Source organism: Squalius cephalus (genome assembly GCF_949319135.1).
Source record: "Squalius cephalus genome assembly, chromosome: 12".
Lineage (NCBI taxonomy): Eukaryota > Metazoa > Chordata > Actinopteri > Cypriniformes > Leuciscidae > Squalius > Squalius cephalus.
This window is the reverse complement of record NC_137133.1, coordinates 19,299,536-19,315,655: the sequence shown is the minus strand read 5'-3', so window position 1 is coordinate 19,315,655 and position 16,120 is coordinate 19,299,536. Positions and strand designations below refer to the sequence as shown.

Here is a 16,120-nt window from a genome sequence, read left to right as displayed (position 1 = left end):
AAACGTTTTACACCACATACTGTACAAAATTAATCATTGCTTGGCAATTTGTTAACCTAAATTGGTATTATCTAATTGTGTACTTAAATTTAACAGCTGACAGCTATTCAACCTAATTCATTTGTGAGACAGTCTAACAGAAGGATGGCCAAAACCAGTGAAATATCAACTGATTTGATAACTCTGAGTTCTTGACATATTTTATTACCATTTTTTAAACTATAGTGAATAAACTGTGATAATGTGAGAAATGAAGGTGTCTGACCAAATTTTGGTTTGACTGTATGTCGTTTATTCAGGTGTAACCCTTTATTTTGCCTTTTTGTTTGAAATTATTTGATTAGAAACTCACTCATTAGTGTTTAAGAACGTGAAAGTGAAAAGAAAGTTACATGTGAAGGCTGAGTATGGGAGTATTTGGGAGTATTTTGTAGAATATCTGTTCTCTGCATTTAACCCATCTTGTTGAAGAACATTCAAAAGCCACGTTTCCACCGAAATTACCTGAACTCAACCAATCAGCATGTTCAGCGCCCAAGTCCCACCCCTGAAAGTTCCTGAACTTTGATAAAGTAATACCTCGTGAGCAGGGACTTTCTGAGGGGGACATTTTTACCTGCAACTTCATTTAGACCCGCTTTCCTGTGGTGGAAACGCGTGTAAAGCTACTTGCTTGCAATCCATGGAGAAGCTAGATTTGTGAACAATTTTTTTTTTTAAGTCATTTCTTGACTGAAAACCTTATCCAGTGACTTATCCTTATCAAATGACTGTAATCTTGAAGGACAATTCACTGATTAAAAACAACAACCCAAATATCAACCATCCTAGCAACTTAGTGGCCAATTTTTCATTAAAAGTTTTTCTATTTTTTTTTTTTCCTCAATTACTTAGCTGTAATAGTGATGCTATTGGAGTCCAATATAATCTTCATTAAATTCTTAGATTCATCTGCATCACTCACATGTCTCTCTGGTCTGCCAGCCTTATAATGAATTCAGAGCGGCTCTAGACAGAGCTATAAATATCTGACAGGTGATTGAGTCAAACTGAGACGGAGGGGGGAAGGGGTGAGAAAGAAAGAGAGCTGCCAAGCTGCTGGCTTAAGGATTCCCGTTCCCCCCCTTCCTGAGGCTAATGACTGATGACGTCACAGGAAGAGAGAGAGAGAGAGAGAGAGCTGTCAAACAGCAGGGGAGGGATTCCCTCCAAGTAGATTAATGGGGGAGGAGTGTGGGATAAAAACAAAAGTGACCTCAGTCTGACCCCTCGCTCAATGCAGACCAGTGAGCCAGCGCTTTTTTCCATCTCTCTACCGCTTTCTCCCGCCCTCTCCGACTCCCGGAATATGCGTAAGGTCATTGGCGGTCACACAGACTGGAAGTGTTACAGCATAGCACCATGTATTGTTTACTTTCAGTGCTGAAAGATGGTTTTGTGGCTGGCAGCAGATCAAGGACATGTAAAGCAGACACTCTTTCATTCCCTCGTTCTTTCATTCTAACCCAATTCTTTTAGTTCCCTGCGCTGAAATCTTTTGAAGTACATTTTACTGCTCTGAGCTGCAGAGGAAAATGCAAATTGGTTTTATTACTTTGCATCAACTGAACCGTAGAAATTTCAGACGTTATTAGGACGGTGTCCTTTTATGCCATTGCATTTCTATGGAAATTAATAACTGGTGTATTCAAATGTTATTGGATTATGGAAATGCAGTCTGGGGATTGTAAGATTTGGGTTTCTTTCCCTGGAGCTTGGAGGAACTGATTAGGACATTGTCATTTGCTTGTAGATTTATAAAATACCATTAAAGCACAATCAGAATATTATAATAATAAAATATTTATTTTAATGAGGCTTTCATATTATTTAAATTTTGGTAATATGTAGTTCTTTGTTTCACGATGGTGGGAAACAATTTTGATTCAGGGAATCACTATGTTGTTATGAACACCATTTATCATTCTATAAATAAATTTAAAAATCGTATTGCAAAATTGCATCTTTGCAAAATAGTTTGAGAGCATCGAAATGTGTATAAAAAAGTTTCCGAGTCTTACTTTTCACTCCCTAAACAAATGAAAGTGCTCAATAAAGTGGACACTCATTTTTGTGTACAATAATTCTTTCACATAACGTAGCCCTTTTCTACTCTGTTCAACAGCAAACTCAGGCTCTCTTCAAGGGCCGCACACTCCTCAGTCTACAGGCAGCAGCACCATGACAGAGATGCCAGGGGACCTAAAGCCACCAACACCGGCCACCACACCACATGGACATGTGACCCCGCTACCAACTGCCAGGTGGGCTAAATTGATGTATTATATTTTAGTGTCTGTCAGTGTTGGGCACTTGGAAAATGTAGTGAGCTAAGCTAGCAGTTACTCTACATTTAAATGAAACACTGAAGCAACCCCCCTGGGAAATGTAGCAAGAAAAGCTCCATGGCAAAAGTATAAACTATTTTTCTACATATAGATAAACTATAGACTACATTTTAAAAAAAAAATGTAATTACATTTTTATATTAAACCAACCATTCCAAGTCAATGCTATCTCAGTGATAAATAAAACTCAGGCAAACAGATAGGCAGGAATCATTTTTCAGTTCAATTGTTTATTCAAAAACTGTTCCAAACCAATTTGAAAACAAGAACAATAACAAAACCATAACTATATAAAACCAGATAAGTATAGAAAACCATAACTATAACAAAACCAGGTGTCGAGAGTGTGTGCATCTTTCCATCAAGTAAATTTCTCGCATGTCAGCCCAAGGATTGGTACGTGATGTCACCGTCCGGAGCAGAAGGTGGCGGTAATGCACCAAAAAGCTGTTTGCCAACCGCCGTAAAACACAAAGTCGTTGCCGTCATACGGAAGTACTTCTGTCGGCTACACACATCTGTGTATGGCGGTGGCGTCTCTTACTGATCCAGGATCAGTGATCCTTAGCAGTTGTATTTCCTATTTGAGCTTGAGCTTCAGAAATGCTTGGGGAAATGTAGCTTGTGTGGACTCTACCGCACTACTTGATCAACAAAAAGAGCTACCACCACGCTACTGAGAAATGTAGTTAAACTACTTTCAGCAACGCTACTGCCCAACACTGGTGTTTGATACTCAAGTGTGTGCATGTATTGATTTGTTGTCCTTGTTTCACCCACACTTCTTTAGAAACAGTGGTGTTAGTGTGCAAGATCCGTTCTCCGAAGGCAGTGACCCAGCCTTCCAAAAGCGAGGCCCCATGCATGGAGATGCCACCTCTAGAATGCAGTTTGACACCAGTAAGGATCCCTATGGAGCTCCCAGGAAAGGTGTGTTGTTGCTGCTGTAATTATTGCATATGGGGCTGGTTTCACATTTCTGCTCACTGCTGCCTCCCTGTGCTCAATTTACTAGAGCTGCATATTCATTATTTTCTTGGACATTGCTGCCATCTAGTGTCTGCAGGTTAAAGCCAGCATGAAATTAAAAATGACCTGAATATTACGTTTCATAGAATATTCTTTAGATATGTAAATACTCTTTCATGTTCTTTATCTTCCTTGCAGTTAAAAAGTGTTCATTTGTTTTCAGGTGGCTCTGAGTCCTTCATGCCAGGGCAGATGCCAGGCAGCGGCATGCAAGATATGTATCCACGTGGCCCGCCCTCAGGAATGGGTATGGGTCCACGACCCCAGTACTCCTACAACCCTGCTTTTGAAAGGAGGTAAGACAGAACACCTTGGTGTCAGTTCATAACTGCATAAAAACAATGCAAACATCAAAATCAGTATGCCAACTTTATTTTATGTTTATGTTCACAGGCCAGACCATATCATGGGACAAGACGGGGGAATTGCTCCCCCTGGAAACCAGAACAACATGGTACATTCTAACAGTGATCCCAGCATGTTCTCTGGCAGTAGATATGCCTCTCATCAGAGGTAAGAAGTGGCTATTGTTGACTAGTTTATATGAATGCATATAGTGTTTAGAGCTGTAGTTTATTATTATATGTTTTACTGTAGACATGGACATGACGGCTATGCGCAGCAGTACCCTCACAGCATGCCATATGGTGCACATGGGATTTACCCCCAACAGCAGGTCAGCCATCAAATGTGATCAGAATTGATCCCTCTTTTATGCTGAGAGTTAGAGAGAGTTTGTGATAAGTCTTTATGATTTTTCATTTCATTGTGGTTTGGGCTGGGACAAAATATCGATAGGGAAATATATCGTTGTCCTTCTCCTTGCTATACGAGAATTGATACGCTGGCGCCAAATATCAATATTTTCATTAATAAAATAAGGCGCTCTAAATAGATTCCCCTGCTCCCAGCGTCGCTACTTCATGGCTCCTCGACGTGGCACTCAACACATGAATGAGGAAAACTAGAACATAAGTTAACTAGCCGGACAGCAGTGTGAGTAAAATAATAGATGCTCCTGCCACGTTTAAGTCCAAAGTCTAGAAAACTTGCACTTAACCTTTTCACTTGCATTTTGTTTTCATAGTTAGACAGATATCGTGATGTATCATTATAGGTTTGTCTACCAATATATCGATTATCGCAGAATTGCTTTTTCATGATATTATCGGTATCGTGAGCCATGTATCGTATCGTGAGGAACCCTGTGATTCCCACCCCTAAATGTGGTAATTATATATGCTATATTAATACTTTATTTTGACACTTTGTTTATTGGCTGTTGCAGGGTTATAAGCGGCCTGGAGAAGGGATGTATGGCCCTCCACCTAAGCGGCATGAGAGTGAAGCTTATGGTATGCAGTACGGGGGCCAGCAGCCTGACATGTATAACCAATATGGTTACCCAGAACGTAGGCCCATGCAAAGCCCATTCCCCTATCCATATGGACGTGATCGCATGCAGCCAGGTGGACAGGGACCTCCTCAGCATAGCATGATGAGTGGTGGACCACCCCCATCCTCTAACTCCAGCGGTGGGCATCAGGGGAACATGTGGCACACCAGGCATGACATGAGCTATCCTTACCCCGGCCGGCAGGGTCATGGGGCCCCCTATCCCTCCATGAGCCGTGGAGACGATCCAGAAGTCAGGGCTAGTCAGGACAGTCAGTGGCCTGGTCAGCGTCAATCACCATACCCACCACACTCTTCATCCGCTTCCAGCTCCATGCCCCCCATGGTTAGCCGGCAACCATCTTCCTCCTACCAGTCTCCTCCAGCAATGCCAAACCACATCTCTCGTGTCCCAAGCCCTGCACCATTCCCTCGGTCTGTGGGTGGCTCTATGTCACCCAATAAGGCTCACATGATGGCCTCTATGAAGCAGATGCAAAAGCCGGGTGGCCCAGGGTCCATGCCAAGTACTCAAAGTGGTGGTATTCCTGGGCAAGGCTTCCCAACAATCAATCGGGATTACCCATTGGACTCTGTGGAGGCCACACAGCCACAGCTTAAACCCCGCCGAAGGTTAACTTCCAAAGACATTGGTATGAAACCCTTTTCCAATGATACATTTTTTTTTAATTGGCCTGGTTATGGCAATGTTCTTAAAAATGCTTGTAAATCTTGTAGGCACACCAGAGGCTTGGCGTGTGATGATGTCCCTGAAGTCTGGGTTGCTTGCAGAGAGTACATGGGCTCTAGATACTATAAACATATTGCTCTATGATGACAACACTGTGTCTTCCTTTGGCCTATCTCAGGTAAGTATGGACCAGGTACTGTTGGGTTTTTAGGCTTAAAAGTAAAAAGGGTAGGAAATTATTGCAGAAGTCTTGTATCTCTTTTTGCAATTTTGTGGTAATATTTAATAGCACTTTATGATAAATAATAGGCTATAATAATGTAATAGATTTTGTGTCTTTTGCTTTTCTAGATGCCCGGTTTCTTGGAGCTCATTGTTGAATATTTCAGAAGGTGCTTAATAGAGATCTTTGGGATCCTTGAGGAATACGAAGTTGGATCAGAGGGTCAGAAAACTCTCCTCGGCTCTTGTTCAGAACCTACAGAAAAAGAGCAGCCTTCGAATCAAGACCTAAAAAGCCAATCCCTTACAGAACAAGTGGAGAAGCAATTAGATACAGAGCCTGAGAAACCTCAGCCCAGCAGCTCGGCAGCACTCATTATAGAGAAAAAGGAAGAGTTGGCAGAGGGTAAGGCTGATGAAGAAGAGAACAAAATTGGTACAGAGCCATGTCCTCCAGTGGAGCCCAGACCCAAGCAAGCCAGTAAGTTTGACAAGCTCCCAGTGAAAGTTGAGGAGAGAGAGGCTGTGGCTGATTCTGTGGAGGATCGATCAGAGCTGCTAGGCCTGGCCGGGGAGTTCACCAGTGGTCTGCTACATTGGAAAGCAGGTGGAGGGGACTCCACTGCCCACATCCAGACCCATTTAGAGAGTCGTGGGGAAGAGGAAGAACAGAAGCCCTTAGAGAATCAGGAAGGTGTGCAGGAAACGGTTGAAGAGGAGCCCAGGAGGAAAGAGGAACTGAAAAGAGAACTTCCAGGCCCTTCAGAGGAAAACTTGACAGCCACTGTAGATGACATGCTAAGTTCTCGTCCAGGGTTGCTATCAGGAGGTGAAACTCAGACATTCCTCTTCCGCAACAGAGAGAACAACAGCAGTATTACTTTACTGGAAGATGAGCCCCGATGCTGGGATGAAGCCCCTCTTTCAGTAGCCGAGGGCTGGCAAGATGAGTTGGCCAAGCGCTGCATCTGTGTGTCCAATATCATTCGTGGACTCTCCTTTGTCCCTGGCAATGACAGCGAAATGGCTCGGCACCCAGGTTTAGTGCTCATTCTTGGAAAACTTGTGCTTCTGCACCATGAGCACCCTAAAAGAAAAAGGATGGCGCCTACCTACCAGAGAGAGGAAGAGCGAGGTCTGGCTTGCAGCAAGGATGAATGGTGGTGGGACTGCCTTGGTGCCTTGCGTGAGAACACCTTGGTCACCCTTGCCAACATTTCCGGACAGCTAGACCTGTCTATTTATCCAGAAAGTATCTGCCTTCCGATTCTGGACGGGCTGCTCCACTGGATGGTGTGCCCTTCAGCAGAGGCCCAGGACCCCTTTTGCACGGCGAATGGCTTCTCCTCGCTTACGCCGCAGAGGCTTGTGCTGGAGTGCCTGTGCAAACTGAGCATCCAAGACTCTAATGTTGACCTTCTGCTGGCCACTCCTCCTTTTAGCAGACAGGAGCGCCTCTTTGCCACGTTAGTGCGGCATGTCGGCGAGCGAAAGAGTCAGGTGTGCCGTGAGATGGCCGTAGCTGTTCTCTCCAATCTTGCACAGGGTGACCCGACAGCTGCCCGAGCCGTAGCCCTGCAGAAGGGCAGTGTGGGAGCCTTGATAGGCTTCCTAGAGGACAGTGTTTCCATGGCACAGTATCAGCAGAGCCCTCACAGTCTCTTGCACATGGGACACTCCACCCATCCTGAGCCGCCCAGCATCAACATGATGTGCCGAGCCGCCAAAGCCCTGCTGGCCATGGCCCAAGTGGAAGAGAACAGGCCTGAGTTTGTGCTCTTCGAGAGCAGGCTTCTTGATATCTCGCTGTCCTCCGTGCTGAACTCTGGCGTGGCGGCCATCCTGTGTGAGGTACTGTTTAAGCTTGGCCGCTCGTGACACCCACAAAGGAGCCTAGAGTGCCATCATGGGAACGCGCGGCTAAGCTGAGCCACAGAGATCACACACAACTGTTGGTGTTATATTTTTATTTAAGGAAAAGAACACAAACAAAAATTGTTTTTACATACAAATGAATATATAGAGAATATATATAGTTCCTCTGCCCCATTTCCCAGTTTTCATTTTGGATTTTTAAATGATTTTAATACAGATATTTAATACTTGGTCTTTTTGTTTTTTCTATTCTTTTTTTTTATTTGTTTTGTTTCGTTTCATCTGTGTATTTTCTTTCATTTGTTTTAACCAAAGTTGGCATCTGATACACGTTTTTAGAGTATTTTGCTCTCAGAATGTTTTTAATTGTTTTGATGCAGTGTTTTGTTTGTTTTCTTGTGGGACTTTGTTTATTCGGGGAATGCAGATTTATTTAAATTGTGAGACATGTTGTAGATAGAACTTCTCTTGCAAAGTGTTGCGATAAAAGAAAAAAAGAAAAAAAAAAAAAACACTGATTTTAAGACATACATGTATACAGCTCTGAAAAAAGCATTGTGCAATAGATTTAGCTGGCTCAGAGGGGAGATGATGAAATGTGAATGACCACAGGCAATGTTCTGATCTGACCACCAGTGTTGCACTGTTTCACCACACCAGTATCTGAGGGTCAAGCGAGTGTTGGTTTCTAAACTGACTTGCTTCCATATAAGTGCAGCCGCAGAGGCTCCTCTCTCTGACGGCAAACTCAAAAGTGCTTCGGTTACCCCTCTTCTCTATACTATATCCACGGGTCAATTTGTATATAGAAACTGTACATTAAATGGGCCCCCTTTCACATTTTTGTTTCCTCCAAGAGATGTGGTATTATACAAAGTGAGTAGTTAATGCTACATGCTATTGACATTTGCAAATGAATATTAAGTCATTGTTTTCAGGTGAGGATAGTCTTCAAACATGTAAGGGGCCGTTCACACAGGGTGAGTTCTTGCATTCGATCTGCACCGTTTTTTGAATTGTTGGTCATATGTGCACATGCCAAACAGACACATTTGGTCATTGTGCTGCACCTTGTTGTTTTCGGCTATTTTCAAGTTGAAAATAGTTAGTATTTTGAATGGGTACACAGCAGATCAATGTCGGTTTTACAACAATGGACCAATCAGATGAATTTATGTGCTGGAAAAGCATCTCCAGTGGATTAAAGTATGTACATTAGCAATTGTGTATGGGATTTAATGCGCCTGTAAACGCACTTGTTCAGTTCAGTTTTTAATTCAAGAATGTATTCTGTGTGAACGCCCCCAAAGACTTTCCTGTATGTCCTATAATGAAGTGCTGTGTGACAAGAGATAGCAATGGCTCCCTCTAATGGCCTTAGATTTTTGAAATTACAGGCTAACTGAAAGACGTCTGATGGCATAAATGTAATTCAATGTGAAAGTTACCCCAAAATTACTTAATGATTTTAACAAAAAATATGTACAACTCTTTATGTAAGCTCTTTTTGCTCCATATGATTTGATGACCATTGTTTATTCAGTATAAAGTCTTTATACATGTTCCACATGTTAAAAGTAAATGTACATGAAATTTGGTCGAGCACTGTGAACGTTGTTCTTCAGTGTTGTTTTTATTTTTTTCGTGTCACAGAGAGGCCAAAAAAGTCACAAGTATGTACATCATCAATATTGTACTATTTAGAAGCAAAAAACTTAATTCCTGGCAGTTATAAGGTTGATGGGTATATTTTTGGCCGGTCTACCAACCCCGTGCTCAATGCTGCATTTGTCACATCCACATTTTAACCAGATTACATGCCCTAAAAAAAAGCAGCAGCACAAAACACTCTTACATTGGCATACTCTAAGGGAGGGCCGTTTTTTTAGCTTTTCTTTAGTCGCTGCAGGGCACATGTTTTTGTCCTTTGCCTCTCTTTTCTAGAAAAATTTGCTTTTTCAGGGACAGCCTGGAAACATCTTTCAAAGATTATTAAGAGATGCTTTTATTAGACCTTGCAATCACATGACCCCAATTTAACACAATAGCTGCTTTAATTCGATACGTTTAAAGTATAAACACCACCAGCCAAAGGACAGTAATGTTATTTGCAAGGACCACACAAATGCTCCAAAAGTATGGTTACCAAAACAAAAAAGACGAGGCCAATGCTTTTAGCTGGACTGCAAACAATTGACCAGGCAGATGTGAATTAAATAACTCATAATTGGTATTGCAGTATGTACAAACAGAATACTACCAAATCTTTTGGCTCAGGTCTTGTAAATCCAGTGTGGCACAAGAAACAAAGGCAAACACAACCACGCCGAGTCCTTCAGGCCTTCAGAGAGGCGTTCTCCAGTTGCTGGGTCAAAAATGTCTGATTGAACTGACTCGTTGCCTCACACTTGACCAGGACTGACCATCTGATAAACAATATTTCCAGACAGTCAGCTAAGGCTGCACATTCTTGATAATAAACTGCACTTTCTACTCATTTTGACTTGAAGATGGAATTCCAGTCAAATGGAGCAGAATTCGTCTCTTCATTTTTGGGGATAGCGGGGAAAATGGATTGCATTTTCAGGCGAAAATCCTTCAGCTGCAATAGAGAAATGATATACATCAAACAAAGGTTGCAGATTATAGTGGAAATAAATGAAAGTGGGCACATGGCATTTAAAGCCATCACTTTTATCAGGTACCTACACTGTGGACACCCAGGGCCTTCCAAATGGTGAGGCTGAGGAGGCCGACTCCACACCAGGCGTAAAGCGAACCCCATCCCAACGCCCGCAGCGCTAGCGACGCTCCGCTCTCTGGCACCGCAGCAGTTCCCGCTACACCCTGAGAACATCCACAGCAAAAGAGCCGCATTTACGCCAGAGATCTGTTGTCGCATTGTACTCAAATATTTTGTTCAGTATGCTTTGCACAATTTATCAAAATATCGCAAATGTACATATCACGATTTGCATATCGCAACAGCTTTAGATAACTGCATGATTTTAATTCTCCAAAAGTTTTAGGTTGATGCTGAGAGTAGACTGGACACATGATTGTTACATACTTACAATGTTTATATGTGAATAAAAGCCTAAATTCAGTCTGTTCATCATATAAAGCGATCGAGTCGCTTCAGAAAATTTGGACTAAACCGCTCATTTCATATGGATTAGTTTTACGATCTCATGAACTTTTTGAAGCATCACAGGGTCAGTTGCGTAGCTGTCAATGGAGGGACAGAAAGCTCTCAGATTTCATTAAAAACTTAATTTGTGTTCAGAAGATAAACGCAAGTCTTACGGGTTTGGAATGACATGAAGGTGAGTGATTAATGACAGCATTTTAATTTTTGGGTAAACTGTCCCATTAAGGTTATTGAATGCAATAAGTTAAGTACTCACGCGCACAGAAAGCCACCTCTCGGACAGCATGTGATCCCGAATTCAGTTCTCTTCCGCAGATTATATGGCCAATATTATACACACTAAATTATGTCAAAATATTCTTGGTGAGTATTCACCTCAACACATTCAGTTATGTGGACTAAACAGTTGAGAAAGAAAGTGCACGTGTAACAATATATTGAATCTGTGTAGATCTTAAAGTGACAGCAGCCTAATAAACCTGCTTGCATCTGTGTGCTTTAATTAAAAGAAAGAAAATCACTAACGGCTCTTAACTGAATAACTTTTGTAGCTTTAATAAGAATTAGTATACATTTAATTCATACAGTGAAGACTAAGCAGTACTTCATTTTTACATGATTGTCCAATTTTTGTTAAATAAACCTAATGTAGGCCTACATGAACCCCTGGATCACACTGATGTATAAATGACACTTGCGTTTTGCTATGTAATGCTACAGTAAAACACTGCTGTTCAGTCTCAGAAGTTGTAGGGATGCTTTCTTCTCACAAAAAAGAATGTGAAACATGCATGTTGAGTATATTAAAGCATTATCGTATCGCATATCAAATATAGCATTATTTAATGTGTTATTGTATTTTTTCTTCAATATCACGCAGCCCTAGTATGCTACCACAAAGTACCACATGTAAAACTGTTCACAACCCATTTTACTTTTGTAATCTGATTCATTATGAATGAAACAGGAAAAAGTGATAAGGGCCTCGGTTTTATCTATCAGGCAATAAATGGATCATGGAAACAGCGTTAATTGATTCATAACAACATCCGGAAGTCATTTCAGAGGAAGAACACACTGCTGTGTTTTGATAAACACTTTCTTAGGAATAGCAGACGCTGATTGATTTTTCACAACCAAACCCAGTATTAAAACGTGCAAAATAGGGTCAATTTTGATTTCAAGGAATGAGCTTCACCAAACCCCATTTTGTCTCAGATTTTGGAAGCGTTCAAGAGTGAAAAGCCTCAAAGACAACTACAACTGCTCTAATATTCCTTTTGGGAGTTGATGGTCACAGCAAGCAACAGACTGGTAGTGATTGAAGCATCTTTAGCTATTTTTAGCTATCTTCCAACCGAAATGGGGAGTCGTTTCAAAAAGCAAGTTATTATATTTTGACGAAATATTACAAAGACTTTTTAGACATGTATTTATGAATTGTGCATAAGATCAGGAACATATTTTAAGAAATTAAATAGGGTTCATTTTTTGATTTCATGTTGACTGTAACAGCTAACTAGTTTGTGTACAGAAGTCTCAAAAACAAAACTGATGTTTCTGACAGTCATCATTAACAACTTTGACTGCTTTATTGTAACTGAGTGTTTTTACTGCTCTACATATTACATAAGCTGTTATTAGAGCTTTGCATGTTGCAGCCATCGAGGAACGCTCTTTACGACTGAGAATATGCAGTCGTATTTTACAGGTTTTTTTTTTATTATTATAATAATGTAATAAAAATTTGATAGATACGGATAAAATCCTTATAGCCATTTTAAATTATTTGTAATGAAATTATTCTTAATAAATTAATATAATTTTCTTTTCACTTCCTGAAGAAAATGAGTAGTACAATGATATGGTGCTACTATGCCCACCCTCAAATTATATTATTATGATATTCTGGCCCCAATATATATATACATACACACACATTATATATATATACATTATATATATATATATATATATATATATATATATATATTATATGTGAGATCTTTCACCCTTTTATTGTCTGCCTGGTGAAAACTGGAAATCTAATATAAAGTAATACCACATTTATCCTCAACAAGCTGCATATTTTGAGATTTCATCCATGTTGACACTGCCCTGGAACCAGAGCTATAGAGCAGGACAGATCTAGTCAAGTGATCTGTCATTAATGCAACTGGACAAGACATATGATCTGTCTCCTCACCACCCTTATATTGGATTTAGCCACTTAAAAAACATTTTTGGCAAGACGCGTGTTTACTGATGTGGGATAATGGGCTAAAAATAGGAATGCAAAAAGCAGACAAAAAGAGTTTGTTCATTTCTGGGTGTATGCTCAAAACAAGTGATAAAACAGAATCGATGTCAGCATTTACGCAATGTCTAATTGTGTTAAGTTAACCGACGTGAGCCTGGCGTGCTCTGCTGATTCCAGGAATAACCAGAGCACAAAACAGCTTTCAAAGAGCTAGATTTCACTGGAAACAGAGGAGCACTATGATGGCACATCTTCAAAATATTTCAGAATTATGACTGAATATAACACAATATTAAATGGGACCCAACAATTTGGCCAAAAATCCAATGGTGATTATTTTGAACCATCCTGTGATTGTTTTATGAAATATGGATATTGTAATTTGAACTGAGATATGATTAGCATCTCATGTTTTGCTCACTCTGCTGAACTAAGATCTCTCAGTTTTCTTTGCATTCACATTGAATCTGCACTTAAAAGTGAATTTTGGTCTACTTAATTGTGACAGGCTCGAGTATAATATTATTATTAAAAGTAATAATAATTACAATAACAAGAATATATATATATATATATTTTATTATGACAGGGTCACTTTTCATTTTTGTTGGAACACTGTAGAGTAAAATATTATAGTTGTTGTTAATAATTATAAAAATAATATAATTTTTTTTATTCTACTTAATTATGACAGGGTCCTTTTCATTTACACTTTTGTTGGAACACTGTTGAGCTGAATATTATAGTTGATGTTATTGTTAATAACAATAATTTTAATAACAACAATAATAACATGATTAATAATAATAATAGGATTTTTTATTCCACCTAATTATGACAGGGAACACTTTTGTTGGAACAATGTTTAGTTGAATATTATAGTTGTTGTTATTGTTAAGAACAATAATATTAATAAAAACATTATGATTAATAATAATAATAATAGGATTTTTTTATTCCACTTAATTATGACAGGGTCATTTTTTATTTACACTTTTTTGGAACACGGTTGCATTAAATTATTGCTGATACTAATAATAAAATGATAAATAATTATATGATTTAAAAAAAATATATTCTACTTAATCATGAACATTACTGTTGATAACAATAATAATACAATTTTACGACAGAAATATATTTTTCCACTTTTTATATGGCATTCTGGTGTAAAAGTGAAGGAAGTTTTTCCAGTTGAGAAATCCCGATACCTTACTGAACCACTCTGGACACTTCTTCTTAGCCATGGCTAGACTGGAGCCGAAGCCTGCGATCACACCCGCTGTGCCGACGCTAGCCAGGAACACACCACCTGAACACAACACACTCAGATTAACACTACTACAATAACGTGACAACAATATACACCTCGACAATATCATAATAGCCACTGGATTTAAAACAGAAGGGGCCATGATGTAATAGAGACTGAGAGCAGCCAGACTCGTACGTTCATCTTCTGTTATAACGTACTGTATATAAAGAGTCTTGAGGTTGTTAATCAATGGTATATGCTTCTGTGATCTATTATTCATTTTAAGAAAGCCATATTTAATTGCTGAATGATGAAATACATAACCATAATCCTGACGAGAGATCGACAAATGGGAATGACATCCTCCACAGGTGTCCTATTCTCAAACTACTTATTTGTAAATATCAGAATATTTAGCAATAAACTTTTGATGCAATAAATTTTATTTTTTTTACTTATAGTAACATTATGAACAGTTTTTGAATTGCATATGGGGGGGGGGGGAGAGATTGTGTAGTCAATCTAATAATAATAAAAAATAATAATAATAATAATAATAATAATAACAATAACAAATTAACCAAACATTTGCGTAAAAAAGCACTGAGAATTAAATTTGTTCAAATTTGCCATAATTTAGAAATATGTAGGAATTTGATTATTTAAGATGTAAATGCTGCTAACAGTTTTTTTTTCATGATTACAAAAATGCCTCTGAATTGTATTATTACTATTATTTGATCAAATGTTTAATGGTGTTAATTAAATATTAATTTAATGTGCCAAATCCACCTAAATATAGTTTGCATTTACATTAAACAACGCAAAAAATTATTTACATCTGTGTAAAAGATTGATACAAATGTTTAATACAATTCTCGCTTAACCCTGGTCACTAAGCATATTTCCAGTAGTTTGTAATTTGTAACATTTATGCTGTTTATTTAATCATCTTTTCATTCGGACAATCAACGGTTCGACTCAAAACAGACGGTTCTCAGTTCAATGAGCTGTTGACTCGAAAATCGCTCGGACCGATTCAGTTCAATTCGTGAACGAACCGTTAGGACATGGCTCACCCTGGCAACTTATTTGTGTCTGTTTATCTTTTTCTTTTCATGTTTATCTGTATTGATATAATGCTTTGTAATGTTTAATAAAAAATAAAATAAATAAAAAAACATGGCTCGTTAACCAGTTCATTGAAAAGAATCGATTCAAAGAAAGATTTGTTCGCGAATCCTACATCACGAATCATTTTGCGAATCAAAAGTGCCAGAAATGTAGAATCTAGCGAATATATGGACCATTACCGTCGTCATACATCATACGACATTTAACATGTATATCTAAGTTTTTGATTTAACGTTAGTAATGTGACTTATCAGACTAAGATAAGTTAATCAAATTGCTGCTTCATGAGTGAAGTCAACGGATAATTCATAAAGCATCTGCGTGTTCATAACAATGCTCGCATATGCTATCAATATCAATATATCAAACCTTTAATCAATTGTGATTTGTCGTCTTCAAGAGTGTCATTGACTGTCCCGCTCGCGCTCGCGCTCGCCTGCTCCACTGACATCTTGAACGGGTGCGACTCACACACAAGTCCGGTGGAAACACGTCAGACGGAACCTTTCACATTACAGCGACTAGCATTAAAAAGTTGATTTGATTTACAGCATTTCACTGGACAAAAATGTCCTTATAAGCGCGCGCACTGTTTCTGATTATTCACTGAAACAAGAATAAAATAAAAATAAAGGCAGGGTATAATACTTCAGAAATGTATGAGTGATCAACGGTTGTGTTGTGCTGATGTATACACAGTTGTGTGTGTTTATTTGTGTGT

General features: G+C 39.2%; 2 protein-coding genes across 10 annotated transcripts in view; one reads left to right on the top strand and one right to left on the bottom strand.

Annotated features, from left to right (window-relative positions):
• arid1b (AT-rich interactive domain 1B) overlaps window positions 1-8,123 on the top strand; it is a 101,526-nt gene extending 93,403 nt beyond the window's left edge. For all 8 annotated transcript variants that reach the window (XM_079887821.1, XM_079887819.1, XM_079887816.1 and 5 more), the window contains 8 exons: window positions 2,165-2,303; window positions 3,178-3,317; window positions 3,580-3,712; window positions 3,810-3,929; window positions 4,014-4,092; window positions 4,705-5,464; window positions 5,550-5,680; window positions 5,854-8,123. In XM_079887821.1, the coding sequence (XP_079743947.1) occupies window positions 2,165-2,303; window positions 3,178-3,317; window positions 3,580-3,712; window positions 3,810-3,929; window positions 4,014-4,092; window positions 4,705-5,464; window positions 5,550-5,680; window positions 5,854-7,602 (3,251 nt within the window). In that variant the 3' untranslated portion in view covers window positions 7,603-8,123. The remainder of the gene's footprint in view (window positions 1-2,164; window positions 2,304-3,177; window positions 3,318-3,579; window positions 3,713-3,809; window positions 3,930-4,013; window positions 4,093-4,704; window positions 5,465-5,549; window positions 5,681-5,853) is intronic.
• Window positions 7,697-15,891, bottom strand: tmem242 (transmembrane protein 242). Of its 2 annotated transcripts, none has more exons than XM_079887832.1 (4): window positions 15,769-15,887; window positions 14,222-14,322; window positions 10,309-10,446; window positions 7,697-10,201 (listed from the first exon to the last, which is right to left on the bottom strand). In XM_079887832.1, the coding sequence occupies exons 1-4, from the start codon at window positions 15,848-15,850 to the stop codon at window positions 10,094-10,096; spliced, it is 429 nt and encodes a 142-aa protein (XP_079743958.1). In that variant the 5' UTR covers window positions 15,851-15,887; the 3' UTR covers window positions 7,697-10,093. The 2 variants fall into 2 exon arrangements, with proteins under 2 accessions (XP_079743958.1, XP_079743957.1); XM_079887831.1 differs by having other exon boundaries at window positions 7,874-10,201; window positions 10,305-10,446; window positions 15,769-15,891.
• Window positions 15,892-16,120: the final 229 nt, after the last annotated feature.

Coding starts and splice junctions, on each gene's coding strand:
- tmem242 (XM_079887832.1), bottom strand. CDS start 15,850: ATGTCAGTGGAGCAGGCGAGCGCGAGCGCGAGCGGGACAGTCAATGAC. Junction 10,447..14,221: donor GTCCAGAGTGGTTCAGTAAG/GTATCGGGATTT, acceptor GGATGTTCTCAG/GGTGTAGCGGGAACTGCTGC. Junction 10,202..10,308: donor AGGCCCTGGGTGTCCACAGT/GTAGGTACCTGA, acceptor TCTCTATTGCAG/CTGAAGGATTTTCGCCTGAA.